This window comes from Scyliorhinus torazame, chromosome 18, assembly GCF_047496885.1.
Source record: "Scyliorhinus torazame isolate Kashiwa2021f chromosome 18, sScyTor2.1, whole genome shotgun sequence".
NCBI lineage: Eukaryota > Metazoa > Chordata > Chondrichthyes > Carcharhiniformes > Scyliorhinidae > Scyliorhinus > Scyliorhinus torazame.
The window spans coordinates 41,671,407-41,694,025 of record NC_092724.1 but is presented as its reverse complement, the minus strand read 5'-3'; the positions used below and the strand labels follow the sequence as shown (position 1 = coordinate 41,694,025).

Below are 22,619 nucleotides of genomic sequence, written 5' to 3'. Positions count from 1 at the left end.
CATGGGCTACCCACCTGATATGCTGTGCATTTCTGCTTATAATAGGCAGCATGACATAACTGTGACCAAAATGTTTTCTTTTAAACAGTTACATTAACTGTGGTGTGCCATTCCTGACAGCAAGACAGGCACTAGGTATCACTCTTCATGTTGATTCCTGTGTTTGGCCTCTTTCTTCTTTTTTATATATTTAAAGAGGTTCTAATTGTCTGTTTTTATATTACTTTTTTTTATAAATGTTTTTTATTGGGTTTTGAACAGAGTATGTTTACAGTTATGTACACAGATTGAAATGTATATTAAAAAATAGAACTGGTAGGATGTTGTACACCAGCTCAAAAACAGCAACTCTGTACAGTTAGTTACCAAATAAGTAGGCACATGTTGTTACGCGTGTTTTTATATTACTTGTTAGTTTACCCTCAGTTTATTGTCTCACTCTTCATTATTTTGTGTTGGTGTTGTTACGTGCTTCTCCCGGATGCGTTTCACTGTCGTTGTTGTTGCGCGTCTTTTTATATTACTTGTTAGTTTACCCTCAGTTTATTGTCCCACTCTTCATTATTTTTTGGTCATCTTTTGTTGGTTTTTAAAACTTTCCCAATCCTCTAGCTTACCACTAACTTTAGCCACATTATATGGGTTTTTTTTGCAGTCTAATACTATCCTTAACTTCCTTGGTTAATCATGGTTGATTTATCCCCTTTCTAGAATCCTTCTTTCTCACTGGGACATATCTGGGACTTAGAGGAGTAAAGCTACATGGCTAGCAAAAAAAGTAATTGCTGGAGAGGCTCGAAATATGATCAGAGAGGTGAGTGGGACCAACAGAGATGGACAACTGAGTAGAGGTGTGAAAGAGATTAGTGTGATAGGTCACACCAAAGGCTGAAATGAGGTGGAAGAGGATTAAGAAAGATAATGCACAATGGTGACAGTAACATTTGTGACTTTGATTAGAGCCATTTCAGAACTGCGGCAAGGAAACCCGATTGGAGAAGTTAAAATATGAAGTTACAGTCGGCAATCACCATTTCCGACCATGCCCCGCATTGGGTCGAGCTACAGGTGAGTGAAGAGAGCTTCATTGTATGTAGATGACCTGCTCTTGTACGCTTCGGACCCAATGGCGGGGATGGACGGAATCATGGCGATCCTGGGGAAATTCGGCCGGTTTTCGGGATACAAATTGAATATGACAAAAAGTGAAATGTTTGTAGTTCAGGAGAGGGGCCAAGGGAACCGGCTGAGGGAGCTGCCGTTCCGGTTAGTTGGGGACAGTTTCAGGTCCCTGGGAATACAAGTGGCGCGGGATTGGGGTCGACTGCACAAGCTGAACCTGTCCCGGCTGGTAGATCAAATGCGAGGAGAGTTCCGGAGGTGGGATGCGCTCCCGCTGTCGTTAGCTGGGAGAGTACAGACAGTTAAAATGACGGTCCTACCGAGGTTCTTATTCGTGTTCCAGTGTCTCCCCATTTTCATTCCACGTTCCTTTTTTAAGAGGGTAAGCAAGATCATTTTGGGCTTTGTATAGGCGGGCAAGTCCCTGCGAGTGAAGAGGGTGATGCTCGAGCGGAACCGGAGGGGAAGGGGGCTGGCACTGCCGAATTTCAACAACTATTATTGGGCGGCTAACATAGTCATGATAAGGAAGTGGGTGGTGGGGGTGGTCGGCTTGGGAGCAGGTTGAGGCAGCCTCATGTAGGGGTACCAGTCTGGGGGCGTTGGTGACGGCGCCTCTGTCGTTCCCGCCGGCGCACATCTCCACCAGTCCTGTAGTGGTGGCAGCCCTTCGGATCTGGGGACAGTGGAGGAGGCACGTGGGAGCATCGGCCTGGTCCCCGATATGTGACAACCATCGGTTTGCCCCGGGGAGGTTGGACGGGGGGTTTCGGGTATGGCGAGGGCAGGGATTGAGCGGATGGGAGGTTTGTTTTTGGAAGAGATCTTCCCGAGGTTGAGGGCGCTGGAGGCCAAGTTTGGGTTGACGAGGGGGAATGAATTCCGGTATATTCAGGTGCAGGACGTTTTGCGTAGGCAGGTGCCATCTTTTCCACTCTTGCCACTCAGGGGGTTCCAAGATAGGGTAGTGTCTAGATGATGGGTGGGAGAGGGAAGTGTCTCGGATATTTACAAGGAGCTCATGGGGGCAGAGGAGGCGCAGACCGAGGAGCTGAGGCATAAATAGGAGGAGGAGTTGGGACGGGAGATTGAGGAAGGCCTGTGGGCGGACACGCTGAGCAGGGTCAATGGGACTGCAACATGTGCCAGGCTTGGCCTGATTCAATTTAAGGTCGTTCATCGGGCCCACATGACCGTGTCCCGGATGAGAAGATTCTTTGGCGTAGAGGACAGGTGTGTAAAGTGTCTGAGAGGACCGGCAGACCATGTCCACATGTTTTGGGCTTGTCCAAAACTTAGGAGATACTGGCAGGGGTTCGAGGACGTCATGTCTAGAGTACTGAACCTGAGGGTGGCAATGAGTCCAGAGGTGGTGATTTTTGGGGTTTCAGAGGCCCCCGATGTCCAGGGGGAGAGGCCGACGTCTTGGCCTTTGCTTCCCTGGTAGCCCGGAGACGGATACTTCTAGCTTGGTGGGACTCAAAGCCCCCGAAGTCGGAAGCCTGCCTGTCAGACATGGCAAATTTCCTGGGCTTAGAGAAAATCAAGTTCGCCTTGAGAGGGTCATGTTAGGGTTCGCCCGGAGGTGGCAACCATTCATTGACTTCTTCGCGGAGAATTAATCGTCAGCGGGGGGGGGGGGGGGGAGAAAGATGTGTAGGGCGCGATTCTCCAGAAAGATTTCTTAGTGTGGTAGCAAGCGGGAACTGCCGCAAACTTCCTGGCGCTCGGCCCATCTGGGCCAGCAACGCTATTCATCTTTAATTTCCACTTAACAAGACTCCAAGGGCTTCTCATCGAAATGGAGGCTCTCCAGCTGATTCACCAGGACCGCACTCGCCAGCCCCCTGCTAACAAGGTCGAGCGGCACTTAAACAGCACTTGCACAGCCAACTCCAGTCAGCTCGCAGCCATGGCGCCGAGAAGACCAGCCACAAGATTCGGCGATGCGGACACGGGGAGGCTCCTAGATGCAGTGGAGGTCAGGAGGGATGTCCTGCTCCCTGAGGGTGAGCCACAGGGCAGCCAGTGCCACCTGGGACGATGTGGCGGCAGCCAAAAGCTCAGGGAGTGTGACCAGGAGGACTGGACTCCAGTGTCGTAAGAATGTCAATGACCTACACCGGCCAGCACGGGCAAGTTGACATCAATGCCCCCTCCCCGATCTTTCCGTCCCGAAGAAAGCATCCTTCCCCCCAATTCTCCATGCGACCCCAACCGTCCCTTCACCCTCCCTCTCCCTTCAACCCCAACCCTCTTCCTTTACACCCCTCTCCCTCAACCCCCCTACAACTCTCTCCCTCATCCACCCTACAACCCTTCCTTCACACCCCCCCAATCCCACCACTGTGGACCAGGCATGTGGCTAACAATGCTCTCTCGGTGTCTCTGCAGGAGAAGCTCTCGGACAATCGCTGGGAGAGGGCCCAGACTGGCAGAGAGTGCTGGACTTAAGAATCCTCATCGCCTTCGAGACCATGCCCTGGAGGTGACTGGGGTGGCCGAGGGCAGAGAGGTCACCAACGCAGAGATTGGCAGAATCCGCAGAGATGAGGATCCACTGGGTCCCACCCGGAGGAAATGTCAAACGTGAGTTGGTATTGCCATACTGACTGACCCATTCCTCCCACTGACCACATGTCCATTTCCCCGCAGCTCCTCCAGCCAACGGCGCCTGGCCATCCTGGGTGGTCCCCTCTCCTGTCTCCCAGGACAACACCTCAGAGGAGAGCTCCGAGGAAGACACTATTGATGTGTCACAGTGTCATCCCCACCCTCTACCAGCGCAGATACATGCACCTAGGTGGGAAACATTAGTGGACAGTCTTCTGGGACTCATCTGGTGAGCACCACATAGCTGCTGATGCATATCAGGTGGACGCAGGAACACCCAGGCGAGACAGCAGTAGGCGGGCTGCTGGATCCCAGGACCCAGCCGGGTCACAGTCAGACGCTGAACCTCTGGTACAGGGTTATCCAGAGCTGACAGAGACGATAGGGTGAGGCCAGTACATTCAGAGGGAGATATCAGCGACACTCCAGCAGGTCCATAGCCGATTGGAGAAGTCCCAGAAACTACGGACGCAAGATATGTTGATGGCAATGCGTGGCACCGAGACCAACATTGCTAGGGTGCCAACCGCAGTGGAGAGCCTGGTGCACAATGTCAGCAGCATAAGTGAACATGTCCAAGGCATGGCGCAGTTGGTGACAGTCATGGCTAAGGGCCTCAGCAGAATGTCCGACTCACTGGGTGACGTGACCCAGTATCAGGCTGACCTTGATGAGGTGCTGTGGGACATGGCCTGCTCTCAGATGGACATGGCCGAGGTGTTGCGGAGCTTGGCCCAGTCACAGGTTGGCATTGCCGAGGCATTGAAAAGCATTTCCCAGTCACTGAGGAGCATTGTCGAGAGCATTGATACGATGATGCAGTCCATGGGGAACCGCCAGTGCTAGCAGAGCCAGGATGGAGAGGCAGCTGGGACTCGAGCCAGCTGCCCCTCCATCTCAAGGTGAACTCCATGGCCCTATGGATGGCAACCCGTACCCATCCCATGGAGTGGCCACGTTGGCCACCAGCTCCCCCGGGTTCCACCTCTCTGATGTGGCTGTGTCTCACAGCCAGCACACAGGACAGAGCGGCACGGCTGTGCATGTGCCAGGACAAGTGAGTCGGGGTCCTCGAGGCTCAAACCGCCAGAGAACACCCACCAGCGGCATGGAAGGCCACGGGAGGTGGTAAGCAGCTGGTTGCCTCCAACTCAGATGTGCAGCCTGGGGACACACCTAGACATGGTGGTAGAGCTAGGAGGACCAAGCACATCGAGGATCATGGAGGTCACTGGGGCATCGAGGAGGGGGATGGGGGGAGGTAGGGGAATTGTAAAACACAATAGACACCTTTAAGCACAACTAGTATGATGCCTCTATCACTTTCTTCCTCAAAGCGGCCCAACCTCCGAACCCTTGGCCCATCTCTCCAGACATCTCCCCCTCCTGTTGGCACTCACCTACCCTCTGACCGTGGACATGTCCCCAGAGCTGTGTCCCATCCCATGGGTGTTCGGATGTTGGCTGTTACGTGTGTGGTGTTGCCTCCCGCAGTGTTCAAGCACGGTGTGCAGGCATCAAGGTGTGATTGGGGTGCTAGGGAATGACTCCCACATGCTACATGGCCCACCCACGTGAATGTGTGAAGTGCTCACTTGACCACGATTGCCAATTCCATATTAGCAATAGCCTTCAGTCGGATGACCAGAGGCCTCTCCAGTGGGGGTTATGGGTAGTCGGTGGGGCAGACAGGCAGGGACAGGAGTTGCCCCCGGAAGGGGTACACACGATCCAGGGGTTGGCATGGTGGAGCCACGCACGTTTGCCCCCAGCAGTAACATGTGCCGGTACCCAATACCGGCTGTCGTGGCCAGAGCACCAGGCGTCAGTCTGTGGCCTCTGGATAAGCGTCATCAGCCATGATCGCAGTGGATAGCTCCTGTCACTCAGGAACCAACCCCCCAGCTGGGGGACGTCTTGAACAAGTAAAGAATCGCGCGTGTGCCAGGATGAAGGAGTCTTTCACGCTGTCCTGGTATCAGGCACAGACATTCATGATTCGCATCTGATGGTCACATATGTGCTGCACATTCATCGAGTGGAACCCTTTTCGTTTGTGGAGAGCGGCCTGTCATCTGCAGGTGCTCGTAGGGGGACATGCATCCCCTTGATCACCCCCTGGACCCAGGGCATCCAGTTGATGGAGGCGAACCTTCTGCTCTGGCATCCTGGTGGGCTCAGTCTACATTGAATTTGATGTATTGTGCTAACTGGGCATATAGGGCTTCCGTGACGGCGCTGTTGTACCTGTGCACCAAGCTCTGTGACAGTCCAGCCAGGTCTGCACTCGGCGCGTGGAAGGAGTCCGTGGCGTAAAGGTTCAGCGCGACCGTCACCTTGACGGCCAGTAGGAACCTGTGTCCTCTCCCATTTCCCCGCTGTGCCAAGTGCGCTATGATCTGGCAGATATGTCACAGTGTCACCCAGTTCAGCTGCAGTCTTCGACAGCATGCCTGATCCGGCAGGTCCTCGAATGACAAGTGCTGCTGGTACATGCGAGGCCTCATGTGGCGCCTCCTTTGCACCTCCTCCCCGATCTGTTGGGCCGCCGGCTCTCCACCCTGGGCGACTGCCTCCGGTTCTTCCTGGGGCAGTCTCCGCTGCGGTATGCTCCGCTACTGCAGCTTCATACAGCTGCAGTGCACCCCCCAAAGCTGCGGCAATTGCAGGAAGGACACCATTGTTGGGTGAATTCCAATATCCATTGTTCGCAGGGGTTGAAAGGCCGATATTTTAGCATGATGTGTACCCCCGTGCTCAACCACGTTCAACGGGCTAAACAGTGGCCCCGGTTGGCATTGTGGACTCTGTCCTTTTTATGTTCTCTCTACCCCCATCCGCACCCCTGACCCCGTCAGTGCCCGGCACCATGGGGGCCTCTGGTCCTGATTATGTCTCTGCTGCCAGGGGTAACATCAACTGGTGCTACCCTTGCTAGCGGTAGGTTCCACGGCCCCATTCCAGTGCCCCCGTAGGGTCTATTGTGGCAGTTGCCGTTGGGTGGGCCGCATGATGCCCCACTGGCGGGTGGCGGCCGAGGGGGGGTTTTGGTATGGCGGAGGTTGGGGGCACAGATACTCCGGTGTCACTCTGCAGACCCATGGGCCAAGGTGGGTGGTCAGTGAGGTGTGCAAGATGGCTACCTTGCAGGACGCGGCAATGGTCCATGCCTGGACGCTGCCCCAGTCCTGTGGGGGCTCGCCTTGGCCGCACGACCCGTTCCCCCGTTGACCCTCCCCCAGCCAGTCTCCTACCTCCCTAACTACTATCCCTCCCTCATCAGCCACGGTGCCAGTTTCACAATTTTTAAAAGCACAAGGGAACCTCGCCGTCGGGAATTCGACCCACTGGAGGCGGAGAATCGCGGAAACCCTGGAGAATACCGGATCGGGCTCGCTAATGATATGTCAACACTGTTTACTGTACGTGCATTCTGGAACGCATTGATGCCACTGGTGAGGAATTGCGATTTGGCATGAAACCGGCGCCCCCCCCCCCGCGATTTTGGCACCGGAACCGATTCTCCGCCCAATTGAGTTCCCCGATTCCTGCATCAGCCGACGGAATATCCAGGTCAGAATTCCTCATGTCGACGCCACACTGAAGCTGAAATTTGATGGAGCCTTCTGCTGCAGAAAGGAATTTTAAATATCTGCCTCAGCTTCCAGGGCTTTCTCAGAAGCGTTTTCTTGATTTTATTTTTCTGCGCCTCTGCTTCTTGAGGAGCTTGTTTTCACATCAAAGTGCTTCATTGAATTTCTCAGTCTTCCAGCATTTTGGTTTGTCTGCATTTTCGGGAAGTCTTGGGTTTTTGTCCCATTTGTTATCACCATATTAGAAGGGCATTGGTTACAGATCGATATGTATTAAAGAAGTCTCCGTAATCTTATGTAGGTAACTTTAAGTATTTATGGCAGCACGGTGGTGCAGTGGTTAGCACTGCTGTCTCACAGCACCGAGGTCCCAGGTTCGATCCCGGCTCCGGGTCACTGTCCGAGTGGAGTTTGCACATTCTCCCCGTATTTGTGTGGGTTTCGCTCCCACAACCCAACGATGTGCCGGTTAGTTGGATTGGCCACACTAAATTGCCCCTTGGAAAAAATGAATTGGGCACTCTAAATTTAATATTTTTTTAATTTACGTTTTTATTAACTACTATAACTATTTACACATGTACATCAAGGGGTGCAGGTTAGGTGCTGTTTCCATGCTTAGGTCTATACATGTCTCTGCTCAACACTACACTGACTCAGGGTGTGGGTCATGTACCCTCTTGGATCACTCTGTGGGCAGTATGACAGACATTTAGACTACGGTATGCACATCAAAGTCTCTGTTGTTGCACCCCTTGAAATTGTATCATTTGATTGACAATGTCACTTCTCATTGCTCCTCCCAAAACAGTTTATGCCCTCCTGAAGTCTGGTGGTATCTCCTGTAGTTTACTAGATTTGAGCTTCCTATCACCTGCAAATTTTGAAATTATGCTCTGTCCAGATCATTAATGTATATCAAAAAGAGTGCTGATACCAACTCCTTAAGGGGATGCCATTGCATATCCAAGCAATATTAGAAGATTGTGGCCTTTAATTAATCTCCTACTTCTCTCAACAACACAGGATGCATCCCATCCAAACTGGGTGTTTTATCGATTGCGATGATGTGGAGATGCCGGTGTTCACAGAATCACAGAATTTACAGTGCAGAAGGAGGCCATTAGGCCCATTGAGTCTGCACTGGCTCTTGGAAAGAGCCCCCTACTCAAGCCCACGCTTCCACCATATTCCCCTAACCTAGTAACCCACCTAAACTTTTTGGACACTAAGGGCAATTTATCATGGCCAATCCACCTAACCTGCATATCTTTGGACTGTGAGAGAAAATCAGAGCACCCGGAGGAAACCGACGCAGACACAGGGAGAACATGCAGACTCCGCACAGACAGTGACCCAAGCCGGGAATCGAACCTTGGACTCTGGAGCTGTGAAACAACTGTGCTAACCACTGTGCTACCATGCTGCCCTTAAACTGGGTGGGCACAGTAAGAAGTCTTACAACACCAGGTTAAAGTCCAACAGGTTTGTTTGGAGTCACTAGCTTTCGAAGCGCAGCTCCTTCATTAGGGACTCACCTGATGAAGGAGTGCGCGGAAGCTAGTGACTCCAAACAAACCTGTTGGACTTCAACCTGGTGTTGTAAGACTTCTTACTGTATCTATTGTGAGTACAGGTTGAAAATCCCTTATACGAAATGCTTGAAGCCAAGTGAGTATCGGATTTCGAAATTCTTTGGATTTCAGAATATACTGCGCATGTGTGGCGCGCATTGGGAACTGCGCATCGCCCGGGAGCCTTGTGGGATTTCCCACTCACGACATTACGTCGGCGCTCAAAAAAAAAGGCTGATTTCGGATAAGGGACGCTCAACCTGTATGATCAACTTTCAAGTACATTCTCTTTATATGTTTAACAGGAGTCGGCCACTCAAGCCTTCTCCACCATTCAATACGATCATGGCTAATCTGATTGTAACTTTAACTCCATATTCCTGCCTACTCCCGATAACCTTTCACCCCTTTATTAATCAATAACCTTTCACCCCTTTATTAATCAATAATCTATCTCCCTATGCCTTAAAAATACTCACCTGCTACCACTGCCTTTTGAAGAAGAGGCCCAGAGACTCTCAACCCAGAGAGAAAAAAGTTCTCTTCATCTTGGTCTTAAATGAGTGACCATTTGGGCCATATTCTCCATTTCGGAGTCTAAGAGCTGACGCCAACGGAGAATCTGTGGACTTACACGTCAGAAAAATTGGCGCCACACCTGCACAGATTCTGCTACTGGTGAGAGGCTAGCACCGGCACCGTGTGGAACACCATCGAAACCAAAGAAAAATGGTGCAGGAATCGCCAGGTCCATGATGGACACTCTCAGGGCTGACAAGCTGCAGCTGCGTTTAAACAATACAACCCCTACACACACTGATCGGGACCAAAAATATGGGACAGGTTGTGCTGGAGCGTGCCCATACAGCTAATGGATTGGCTGGGGCCCGCGGGGGGGGTCACCTATACGACACAGGACACCAGGTTTAAAGTGGGCTATCAGCGGCATGCACAGCTGTACGGCTGCCTTGCCGGCTGCGGTAATGGTGTTGCGGAACTGTCCACCCTGACCCCACAGCCCACCTCCTGGCCACCCTCCACTACTACCCCCAGCCCTGGCAGAAGCCGCCCAGCCAGCGGCACGACTGTCGGCGAAGTATGACACTGTCCATACGTCCTCTCTCTCTCTCTCAGCAGCCAGGTTCACAATTTGGGAGAGCACACGTGGACCGCACCATCGGGAACTCGGTCCATCGGAGGCGGAGAATCACGGGTGGGCCCACTAATGATATGCAAACGGTATTCCAACTATGCGCGGTGTGCATCGCATGGATGCCGTTTTCGGGGAGGCGGAGCATCATGATTCAGCATCAAACCAGCACCTGCCGTGATTTCGGCGTCGGGAGCTATTCTCCGCCCGATCGCACGTGCTGATTTTGCCGTCAGCAAACAGAGAATCCCTCCCCGTATTTTAAAACAGTGATCCTTAGTTCTAGATTCTCAGACCTGAGGAAACAACCTCTTTAATGAAAGAGATGCAAAGACTCTGTATGCATCTCAATCATGTTCTGTGCCTCCAGTAGGAAATCATCTCTTTAGTTTCTAAACTGCCGCATATTTCTAGTATTGATGCTTTTGAAAGAGATCTTTCCAGGTAACCAGTTGATCAATTTCTTTTTCAGTTATCTTCTGTAGTTTCTGGGTGTGAGCTTCCGGCCTCGTTACAGCGATGCTCAACCGTAACGAGGCCGGTGAATAGCAGGAGAGGCCAAAAGCGGGAACCGCGCCTTGCACCGAACAGTTTGCGATGCAACCGGCCTGCTCCCATAGACGAAATCGGAATCTCGCCGTAGCATGGCGAGAAACCAATTATCTCCCATTTCCATACAATTAACGAGAGCCATCCCTTATCCAAAGGCCTCCCGTCATTCAGCAGCCTCCCCAGCAAGTGGACACGCTGGTGCAGATTAGTATTCCTTTTTACAAACGTGAACCTGACGTAAGGGGTTCTGTGGGGAGTAGAGAGGTGAGGAGCCACCTTTGCTCACAGGCAAAGAGCCCCAGTGCTCAGCGGGGGATTGGGGATCCTAGGCTGGAGTGGGAGGGCCCTCTGCAGTGGTGGGCAATCGCTTGTGGCACTACAATGCCAACCACTGATCCCAACCCCATTCCGGGGGCATCCCTTGTCCTTGCCCGTCCACCCCACTGATCATCCATAACGCCCACTGACTGCCGAGGTCTCTGGACATGCGGCTGAAGGCTATCACTAATAGGGAATTGCCAATCGTGGGTAAGTGAGAGATTGCCTGGAGAGATGGGCAAAGGATCCGGGGATCAGCCCGCATTGCGGAAGAAAGTGACAGAGGCATCATAATGGTTATGCAAAAAGTTGTTTAATGTGCTGTACAATACCCCATTTTCGATAGTACTACACTCCTGCCTCCTACTCCCTCCCCCCTACCCTGCTGCCCTCAGTGCTCCTCAACATGCCTGGCTCCTAGCTCTACCACTAAGTCTTGGTGTTTCCCCAGGATGCTGATCTAAGGTGGCGGTAGCGACCTGCTTACCTAGTCCCATGGCCCTCAATGCCTTGGCGGGTGTCCTCTGGGGCCAGAGGGCCCCGGCTCACTTGTCGACGGTTCATACACAGCTGTGCCGCCGTGTCTCGGATGCTGACTCCGAGACGCAGCCTCAACAAAGGGGTGGAACTCGGGAGAGCTGGTGGCCACCGTCACCGTCCCATGGTATGGGACCGGGTTGGCACTCAGCGACCCTCTCTTCCCGGTCTGTGCCCGTAGGGCCCTGGGGTTCACCTTGGGACAGAGGGGTAACTGGTTCGAGCCCCAGCTGGCACTGCATCATCTGGCTCTGCCAGGCCTGGCAGTTCCCCAAGGTCCGCACCATCGTGTCGACACCTTCGGCGATGTTCCTTAGTGATTGGGCCATGCTCTGCAGTGCCTCGGCAATGCCCACCTGCGACTGGGACAAGCTCCGCCGTGCCTTGGCCTTGCCCATCTGAGAGCGGGATATGGCCCGTAGAACTTCATCAAGGTCGGCCTGGTACTGGATGACATTCCAAGCAAGGCAGACATACTGCTGAGACCCTCAGCCATGGCCGGCACCGACTGCGCAACGCCTTGTACACCTTCACTCATGGAGCTGCGTCTTGCTCCAGGCTCTCCACTGGGGTCGCCACCCCAGCAATGTAGGCCTCGGTGCCACTCATTGCCGGCGTCATCTCCTGTAGCCTCCGGGACTCTTCAAAGTGGCTCTGGATCTGCTGGAGTGACGCTGACATCTCCCTCTGAATGTTGCAGCCACTCCCTATTGTCTCCATCAGCTCCGGGTAACCCTGTTCCAGAGGCTCAGCATCAAGCTGGGATCAGCTGGGTCCAGGGATCCAGCAGACCTCCAACTACTGTCTCGCCTGGGGCTTCCTACCTGCACCAGATGTGCATCGTCAACAGTGTGATGCTCACCAGATTGTGCCCCAGACGCCTGACCACTAACATGTCCCAACGAGCTGTGTGTATCTGCGCTGGTGGAGGGTGGGAATGACAGCTGTGCCACGACTGTAACAGTTGCACCCTCTGAGCTCTCCGAGGTATTCTCCTCGGGATCGGGAGAGGGTGCCGCCCGGGATAGGCTGCTACCACCGGCTGCTGGACCTGCGGGAGAATGGACTTGTGGTCAGTGGGAAGGATGGGTCAGTCGGTAAGGCAATCACTACTCACGTTTGACAGATCCTCCGGGTGGAGCCTGGTGGTTCCTCACCTGTGCGATGTCCGCCAGCCTCCACGTTGGTGACCACCCTGTCCTTGGCCACACCGTCACCTCCAGAGCCTGCCCCTCGAAGTAGGTGAGGATTCTCAAGTCCAGCAACCAACCGCCAGTCTGGGCCCTGTCCTGCCGGAGAGCTTTTCCTGAGGAGACACAGAGAGGGCATTGTTAGCCACACATATAGTCAGCACGATGACACACTTTGTCAGCTTTGACAAAGTGTCACCTGGACTCGAAATGTTAGCTCTTTTCTCTCCCAACAGATGCTGCCAGACCTGCTGAGATTTTCCAGTATTTTCTCTTCGGTTTCAGATTCCAGCATCCGCAGTAATTTGCTATTATCCAGTGTTTAACTCACTGCGACTTCTCTTCCAGGAACGCCTACCATGAAGAAGTACTGCTCTTCTCTCCGACAGGATTTCCATATGTCCCTCCCCCACTATCCAACTTCACTGCTTTCCATTGCTCTCTTAGTGCTGGACAAGTGCCGGGATTCTCCGACCCTGCGCCGGGTCGGAGACCCGCCCGGGGGGGGGCGCGCGAGAATCGCGCCACGCCACCCTGACGCCCCGATTCTCCGGCGCCAATTTTCGGGATTACCGCCTCGCCGGTCGGGGGCCATTGAAAGCGGCCCCCGGCGATTCTCCGGGCCTCGACGGGCCAAGTGCTCACCGTGTTAGGCCGAGTCCCGTCGGCGTGGGTTGCCTATGGTCCCACCCGGCGGGACCTCGGAGTCCTGTCTGCGGGGGCCGTCCTGGTGGGGGGGCGCGAGGATCCGACCCCGGAGGGCGGCCTCCATCGTGGCCTGGTCCGCAATCGGGGCCTACCGATCGGCGGGATGGTTAGTTCCGTGGGGCCTATGTTCCTCCACCCCGGGCCCCTGTAGGGCTCCGCAATATTGCCCAGGGGCCGGCGCGGAGACAGGAACCCAAGCGCACGTGAGAACTCGTGCCGGTCGTGGCGCGCATACGCGGACTCTCGACGCCCGTGGAGCGCCTGTTTTCGGGCACCGGAGCTGCGGACACCACTCCGGTGCCGTACTAGCCCCCTAGGAAGGGGTGGATAGCTGCCAGTTGAGGCCCGTTGACGCCGATTGGCTCGCGTCACTTTTCACACCGGCATCAGAACTTGACCACAGGATTGGAGAATCCCTGCCAAGGTGTTTACCAAGACCCACTTCCACAGCCATATTTCCTTCCTCTGTGACTGTTTTCGTCTCCGAATTACCCCACGGGGATTTCAACTTAAATTCCACCTGCATGTAACCTCCAGGATTACAGGTACCTCCAGGATATACTACATTCTTCCAACTGCTGCCCTCTCCGCATCCTGAAAGTCACACTCAGTGCCATGCGCCGCCACATAAAGACACTTGACATCTCTCTCCAGCAGCACTGTCTTACTCTCTCTCAAAGCTGTCCCTGTCCCCAGTTTCATTTCATCCTTTGCATCATGCGACACCTTAACAAAAATCTTTTCCTGTTTTTTTGCAGATGTTAAGGAAAGCAAGCTTCAACAACTTATCAACCCACTGCCCATCCTAGGCCCTCCACCAGTCCCAATCCCTCGTACCCCATTTCTCCCAGCCCCAGCCCTTGCCGCGTGTTCACCATACCCTCCAACCTTCCCCACTCGGAGGATGAGCGTGCTGTTCACAGCAAAGGACTGTTTTGTACCCTTATGTCCCCACCTCAATAAATTCCGGGCTCAACATGATGTTGACTCTTCTTTGGGCAAGAGTCCTTCACCCGTTCCACTGATCCTTTCATGTGCCTCCAACATTCTGGCTCCAAGCCGAGAAAATTACCTGCCTCGATCTTTTCATTGAGAAGTGTCAACGGGCCGTCTTAATTTTTCTGCCCCCCCCTCACCCATTTCAACCTCTCTCCTTCCGAACTTTCTGCTCTTCACTCCATCAGGTCTAACCCCGACATTGTCATCAAACCTGCCGACAAAGGGGTGCTGTTATCGTCTGGCGTACTGACTTCTATCTCGCAGAGACTGAGCGCCAACTCTCAGATACTTCCTCCTACCTCCCCCTGGACCATGACCAGACAGCTGAACATCAGCTTTGACAAAGAATCAGCTGGACTCGAAACTTTAGCTCTTTTCTCTCCTGACAGATGCTGCCAGACCTGCTGAGATTTTCTATTTGGTATCGTTAGCCACACTCGTGGTTCACAGTGGTGGAGGGGGTGTGAATAATAATAATAGTTGCTTATTGTCACAAGTAGGCTTCAATGAAGTTACTGTGAAAAGCCCCTAGTCGCCACATTCCGGCGCCTGTTCGAGGAGGCCAGTACGGGAATTGAACCCGCGCTGCTGCCTTGTTCTGCATTACAAGCCAGCTGTTTAGCCCACTGTGCTGAACCAGCCGCTGGGTGGAGGGAGGGTTGGGTGGAGGGAGGGTTGAAGCAGTGGGTGGAAGGAGGGTTGGGGGGAAACATTCCTGTCTACTCACACATGCTGCCAGGTATAGGTCATTGACCTTCCGACACTGAAGGCCAGTCCTCCTGGTCACACTGCCCGAGCTGACTGCTGCCGCCACCTCGTCCCAGGCAGCACTGGCTGCCTTGTGGCTCACCCTCTGGGACCTTTGGGGAACAGGACATCCCTCCAGGCCTCCACCGCGTCCAGGAGCCTTACCCAGGTCAGCATCTCCAAATCTTGGGGCTGGTCTCCTCGGTGCCATTGTTGCGAGCTGGCTGGGGTTGGTTGAGCAAGTGCAGCTCAACCTTGTTGGAAAGGGGTTGGCGAACACGGTCCCGGTGAATCAGCTGGCAAACTGGCATTCGGGAAAAGAAGCCAACTAGGCCTCGTTATGTGGACCAATTAACGTTGAATTGTGTTGTCGATTTCGCTGGGCCGAGTGCCGGGAAACTCGCGGCAGTTCCCGCTTGCTACAACACTTGGAAATTTTTTCAGAAGATCGCACCCTCTGTATTCTATTCTCTACTGTATCATGATTCAAACATTTTTAATAAGTCTCATTTTCTATTTCCTATATTTTCAAATTATCCAGGCACCTCTGGCTTCTGACGCCCTTCTTCTGCCTTGTGGAAATGTGTCTATTATTTTCCCAAATTATCTCCTATTCAAAGGTCTCCCATTGTTCATTTGCTGTTACTCCAACACATCTGGGCCAAATCTTCTTTTGTCGTACTGAAATTGGCCCTCCTTTGTTCGTATTTTCACATTATCTTTGATCTCCATGGCAATCTTGGAATATTTATAGTTTTGGCAGAGGATAGCTCTAGATATGGTACAGTGCATCAGATATATTCACATCTGCAGTTGGAGATGATGGAACAGCAATGGTAACATGCCAAATTGATCAACTAGGATGGGAGCGGACAAAGGTTTTGCTGTGGGCATTACAAAATGAACACGAGAGAGTAGTCAACAGATTGATGGCTGCTAAGTTTGTAGTAAATGGAGGATCAAGGCGCAGTAGCTTGTATTTCAAAATAATTTTTTCCCAAAAACAGATAGTGGAGGTAGTGTGATGTTCCTTGTATTGTTCTCCAAGATAGCTAAAAGTCATAGTGTTTACAAAGAACATCAAGCTATGTATTTAAAACAAAGCTAGTTTATTTCACACTACTTTAAATGGTTTGCACACTCTACTGGGTAATGGCTAACAAAATAATAGTATTGAATCTATGTTGCAGTAATCTATTATCTCTCTAATACAACCAACACTCTTAACTCAACCTCACACTATCCTTCAACATCAGCTTCTCCCAGAATGCTTAGAGACGCAGCCTTTTATAAGACTACTCCGTGATGCCATCTAGTGTTGAGATACATGAACATCATCTTGTTAACCCTTTACTCTCCTTACATTATGCATATCATTACAGGTAGTAGTGTTGGAAGCAGGTGGAGGAAGTTGGTGGTGAGAGATGCAAAGAAGTCCATGGAGATTGCTTTGCTTGTGATAGAGATCATGAAGTTGATACAGCATGGAAACTGAAATTGCCAAGACGGAGGGTGTGGGAAAATTAGCATTTTAAAGGTGGCTGCTTTCACGGTGGAGTTTTTACAGCTGGAGCAGAGTCACTCTGTTTTAGCACAACACAATGAACTTTACTATATAACTGGCTGGCTAGGCTACAGCTCAATTAGAAGTACTTAATGTTGACACCAGATATCTTAAACGTGAACAGTTCTATTCCCCAGGAGTAACCGCACACATTTCATTAAGCATAAAAGGATATCCCAAAATAAAGACTTGTTTACTTACATGATCTATTGGGATTTCACCATCTTCAAAGTTCAAAGAATAAGCAAGTTTTATTTCACTATTAAGAAAACACATAAACCAATAACAATTTGTAAACTACACATCTGAAAGTTTATATTTTCCTTTAAAACCCACTAAACAATTTCAGCCTTGAGATCAATGTTTTTCCATTAACTTTCATTTCACAAAAAGATACTGTGTGGGCATTTTTTGTAACCTAGTCTTCTGTTGCAAACATGCAAATTAGGAGCAGAAGGCCACTCAGCGCTTTCAGCTGCTCTACCATTTAATGAAATCATTGCTGATCAGATTATCCATATTCTCTCTTACCCCTGACAACCGTTCATTCCCTTGCTAATCAAGAATCTTTTTACCTCTGCTTTAAATATATTCAAAGATTCTGCTCCCACCACCTTTTGAGGAAGACAGTCCAACGACTCTCAACTCTCAAAGAGAAAATAATTCTCATCAGCTCTGTCCTAAAGGGCGATCCCTTATTTTTAAACAGAGGCTCCTAGTGCTAGACTCTCCCACAAAAGGAAACATCCTCTCCACATCAATTCTGTCAAGTGCCCTCAGGATCTTGTATGCTTTAATCAAGAATCCTCTTGCTCTTCTAAACTCCAGAGGATGCAATCCTGGCCTGTCTAACCTTTCTTCATAAGCCAACCCATCCAATCCAGGTATTACTTTAGTACACCTTCTCTGAACTGCTTCCAACACATTTATATCCTTCTTTAAAAAAGGGGACCAATACTGTACACAGTATTCCAAATGTGGTCTCACCTATGCCCCATATGACTGAAACATAATCACCCTAATTTTGTATTCAATTCCCCTCACAATAAGTAATAACATCCCACTAGCATCCCTAATTACTTGCTGCACCTGCATACTAACCTTTTGCATTTCATGTACCAGAACACTTTGATCCCTCTGCATCTCAAGAGCTCTGCAATCCCTCATCATTTAGGTAATATGCTTCTTTTTTATTTTTCCTGCCAAAATGGACAATTTAACACTTTCCCACACTGCTCCATTTGCCAAGTCTTTGCCCACTCACTTAACCCACCCATATCCCTTTGTAGCCTCCTTAAGTCTTCTTCTCAATTTACTTTCCTACCTATCTTTGTGTCATCAGCAAATTCAGCAACCATACCTTTGGTCCCTTCACCCAAGTCATTACATAAATTGTGAAACAATTATCCCAACACTAATCCCTGTGGCACATCAGCCACTGCATCCTGCAAACCAGAAAAAGACCCAATTACGGCTACCCGTGTTTCCCATTAGGTTACCCACCTTTCATACATGCCAAAATGTTACTTCTTATACAGTAAGTTTTCATTTTTCACAAAAATCTTTAATATGACATCTTATCAAATGCCTTCTGGATCAAATGCCTTCTGGAAATCCAACTGAAGTATATCCACCAATTTCTGTTACATCATATCTATTTAATTTAAATTATAATTCAAATCACACAAAGGATTACGGTCTCATTTTAGTGCAATTAAGGTTTTGAATTACTGAGCAATCACATTTTCGGGAGCGAGAAATATGAGCTAGTATAATGTCCTTTTCAGTCTCAGAGATTAATGTTGTGAGAAGTGAGCATTTTGTGTTGTTTTTACATGTATAACTCTGGTTCACAATTAAGATGTCAACAATAATGCCTGATGGAAAATTAAGATGTCAAGTTCTGTGTAAGCTACAGTGAGCAAGTTGTTGTAACTATGTACAGGACTGACCTTCGGGGAAGAACGGGATGTACAATAACATAAATCACTAAGCAAGGGGGAAGATAGCATGTGCAAGCAGGAGGCCTCATTCTTATCTTTTAATTGACAGTCCAAGGATATACCAGGAGCTAACAGAAACCACTATGCAAGGGGGAAGACAAAATGAACATAACAAGTCCAAATAAGGAATCACTGATAAGGAAACTGCCCTTTCGGCAGTTTGTGGGATGTGTTTCTCACAGATTGTATATAACAAAGTGATGCTGTATGAATTCTTTGTGTCTGCTATTGCTTACCGGCGGCACCCATTCTTGCAAGATCGACTGAAATAAATACTTCTTCAGAATTTGACTAAGTGTAAATTATTATCAAGTGAGCGGTGTTTCTCACAATGTGAAAATGTTATGTTGTTACAAATTTAGAACGTATACGCAATATATTCATTACCCATAAATAAACGCACTACATTGCTGATATTTGGTTGCATAAATAAATCAGCAACAACGGACCAGTATGCTAAAACCTGTTAAGTGTTATTAAATGCATTACCAAGATTAAAGACAGTAAGAAGTTTTACAACACCAGGTTAAAGTCCAACAAGTTTGTTTCGATGTCACTAGCTTTCGGAGCGCTGCTCCTTCCTCAGGTGAATGAAGAGGTATGTTCCATATATATATATAGACAGATTCAAAGATGCCAGACAATGCTTGGAATGCAAGCATTAGCAGGTGATTAAATCTTTACAGATCCAGAGATGGGGTAACCCCAGGTTAAAGAGGTGTGAATTGTGTCAAGCCAGGACAGTTGGTAGGATTTTGCAGGCCAGATGGTGGGGGATGAATGTAATGCGACATGAATCCCAGGTCCCGGTTGACCCAGGTCCCGGTTGAGGCCGCACTCATGTGTGCGGAACTTGGCTATAAGCTTCTGCTCGGCGATTCTGCGTTGTCGCGCGTCCTGAAGGCCGCCTTGGAGAATGCTTACCCGGAGATCAGAGGCTGAATGCCCTTGACTGCTGAAGTGTTCCCCGACTGGAAGGGAACATTCCTGCCTGGTGATTGTCGCACGATGTCCGTTCATTCGTTGTCGCAGCGTCTGCATGGTCTCGCCAATGTACCACGCTTCGGGACATCCTTTCCTGCAGCGTATGAGGTAGACAACGTTGGCCGAGTCGCACGAGTATGTACCGCGTACCTGGTGGGTGGTGTTCTCACGTATAATGGTGGTATCCATGTCGATGATCTGGCACGTCTTGCAGAGATTGCCATGGCAGGGTTGTGTGGTGTCGTGGTCACTGTTCTGAAGGCTGGGTAGTTTGCTGCAAACAATGGTTTGTTTGAGGTTGCGCAGTTGTTTGAAGCCAAGTTCCGCACACGAGTGCGGCCTCAACCAGGACCTGGGATTCATGTCGCATTACATTCATCCCCCACCATCTGGCCTGCGAAATCCTACCAACTGTCCTGGCTTGACACAATTCACACCTCTTTAACCTGGGGTTACCCCATCTCTGGATCTGTAAAGATTTAATCACCTGCTAATGCTCGCATTCCAAACATTGTCTGGCATCTTTGAATCTGTCTATATATATGTTTCTGGAACATACCTCTTGATTCACCTGAGGAAGGAGGAGCGCTCCGAAAGCTAGTGACATCGAAACAAACCTGTTGGACTTTAACCTGGTGTTGTAAAACTTCTTACTGTGCTCACCCCAGTCCAACGCCGGCATCTCCACATCAAGATTAAAGTAACAAATGTGTAGCTCACTGATTTTCTTCAGTGCATATAAAAAACATTCCTTTTGACATGTAGTTTTAGTTAGTGCTGTACCAGGGGCTGCTAACCCCACTCATTTTTGTTTAATTTATTGATTTGTTTTTTTAAAAAGAGTGTAAAGAAAGATTGGCACTGGGAAACACCATTTTGATTAAGTTTCCTTTCACAGATTTGTTTTTTGTTACAGTGCTCCTTTAAGGGTCTGCCACCTTTATCAATTTGATTTAAAAAAATATATTATGAAAGATTTCATAGATGACATATATGTAATCTTTATTAGTGTCAAAGTAGGTTTACATTAAGACTGCAATGAAGTTACTGTGAAAATGATCTAAACTAGAACACAACTCTGAAAACGGTTCATATATGGTACATTTGTCGTGCTAATAACACAAAAGATCAGAGAAAAAGCAACTTACAACCAACTCCCCTCCCCCAAGTCCCACAACCAAACCCTACCTCCCCCAACAGCTGATAGTAATTAACTCTGAAGTATGAGATAAATGGCTGCCACCACAGGTAGAATCCTTCCGCCAATTCCCTAACAGGGTACTTGACCCTTTTCCAGGTGTAAAAGTCCAGGAGGTCATCCAACCAGGACGAGGCACTAGGCGGAGCAGAAGCTCTCCATCCCAGCAGAACCTGACTTTGGGGTATCAGCAAAGCAAAGGCAAGAGCATCCACCTTCACCCCTGTTTGCAGCCCCTACAAGTCCAATACCCCAAAAATGGCCACCAACGGACAAGGTTCCAGATCGATGTTAAGAATTGATGATATGGTGCTAAAGAAGGAGGCCCAAAAGCTTACCATCTTTGGACATGACCAGAGCATGTGGGTATGATTACCGGGCCCACAAGAGCACCTCTCACACCTGTCCTGCACTTCAGCAAGAAACAGGCTCATCCTAATTTTGGTTAGATGAGCTCTACGTACCACTTTGAGTTGGATCAGGCTGAGCCGTGCACAAGAGGAAGTGAAATTTACCCTACAAAGGGTTTCCATTCCACACATCCTCATCCAGGATGGGTCTCAACTCCTCCTCCCATTTCGCCTTCACCCGATTAAGCGGCGCAGATTCCAATGAGATGACCCGCTCATAGATATTTGAGAACTTTCTCCTCCCCCCGCCCCCCCCAGCCCTCGCCAACCGTAAGATTTCCTCCAACAAGGAGGGCCGCATGCCAAGGGAAAAGCAGGAGAAGCTGCACAAACTAAGTTCCCAATTGAAAGTATCAGAACAGGTTTGCCCCTGATGGTTGGAAATTTGCAGAAAATTCCTCCCATTTGGCGAACCGCCCCTCAATAAACAGGTTTTATTTTCTAGCTCCTTCCCATACCTTAAAAGTCGAATCTAAACCCGATGGCACAAACAAATGGGTTACCAGATATAGTGGCCAATAATCACATGGCACTCAGCTTGTAATGTTGTCTCAGCTGCCTTCATATCTTCAAAGTAGAAATCACCACCGGGTTTGAGGTAGACTTCGCTGGAGAGAATGGGAGTGGCGTCATCAAGAGCCCAGAGGCTTTATTCCTTACACGAACTTGCCTCCATCTTTCCCCATATGGTATCCGATTCCTTATACCACCCCAACATCGTCTCCACATTGGCCGCCCAGTAATACATGAGGAAATTAGGCAGCGCCAAGCCCCCAACTGCTGGCCCCTCTGGAGGTACACCCTGTGAATTCTTGGTTCCTTATCTGTCCATATAAAGGAATTCACTTACTTGTTCATCTTCGCAAACAACGATTTAACAAAAAAAATAAGGAAGCATTGAAACAAAAACAGCAACCTCGGCAGAATATTCATCTTGATCGTCTGGACTCTACCTGCCAGGGGCAACAGGAGACTGCCCCACCTCTTCAAATCAGATCCCACCCTACCCAACTGACTGGTAAAGTTTAACTTATGAAGCCTAGGCCAATTATGTGCCACTTGGATACCCAGATACCAGAAGCTACCTCTGGTCCGGCAGAAGGGTCATACCCTCAGATTAACTGGAAAATATTCACTCTCTCCCACATTTAACTTACAACTAGAAAAGGAGCCAAAGCTCCTCAGCAGCTTCATAATCACGTCTATTGAGGAGACCGGATCTGTGACTTATAATAGCAGGTCATCATCACATGGAGATACCCTATGCCCCCTATGATGAACAGTTATTGTATTACTGTACCCTTATCATCATGTAAGGTGATTCCCCTTTAAGTCTGGGCTTGGAACCCTGGGGGAC

General features: G+C 50.0%; 1 protein-coding gene across 1 annotated transcript in view; it reads right to left on the bottom strand.

Annotated features, from left to right (window-relative positions):
• LOC140394729 (cation channel sperm-associated auxiliary subunit delta-like) overlaps window positions 1–22,120 on the bottom strand; it is a 96,709-nt gene extending 74,589 nt beyond the window's left edge. The window contains exons 1-2 of the mRNA XM_072481947.1: window positions 22,113–22,120; window positions 16,869–16,926 (exon numbers count right to left, since the gene is read on the bottom strand). Of these exons, the coding sequence (XP_072338048.1) occupies window positions 16,869–16,926; window positions 22,113–22,120 (66 nt within the window). The remainder of the gene's footprint in view (window positions 1–16,868; window positions 16,927–22,112) is intronic.
• Window positions 22,121–22,619: the final 499 nt, after the last annotated feature.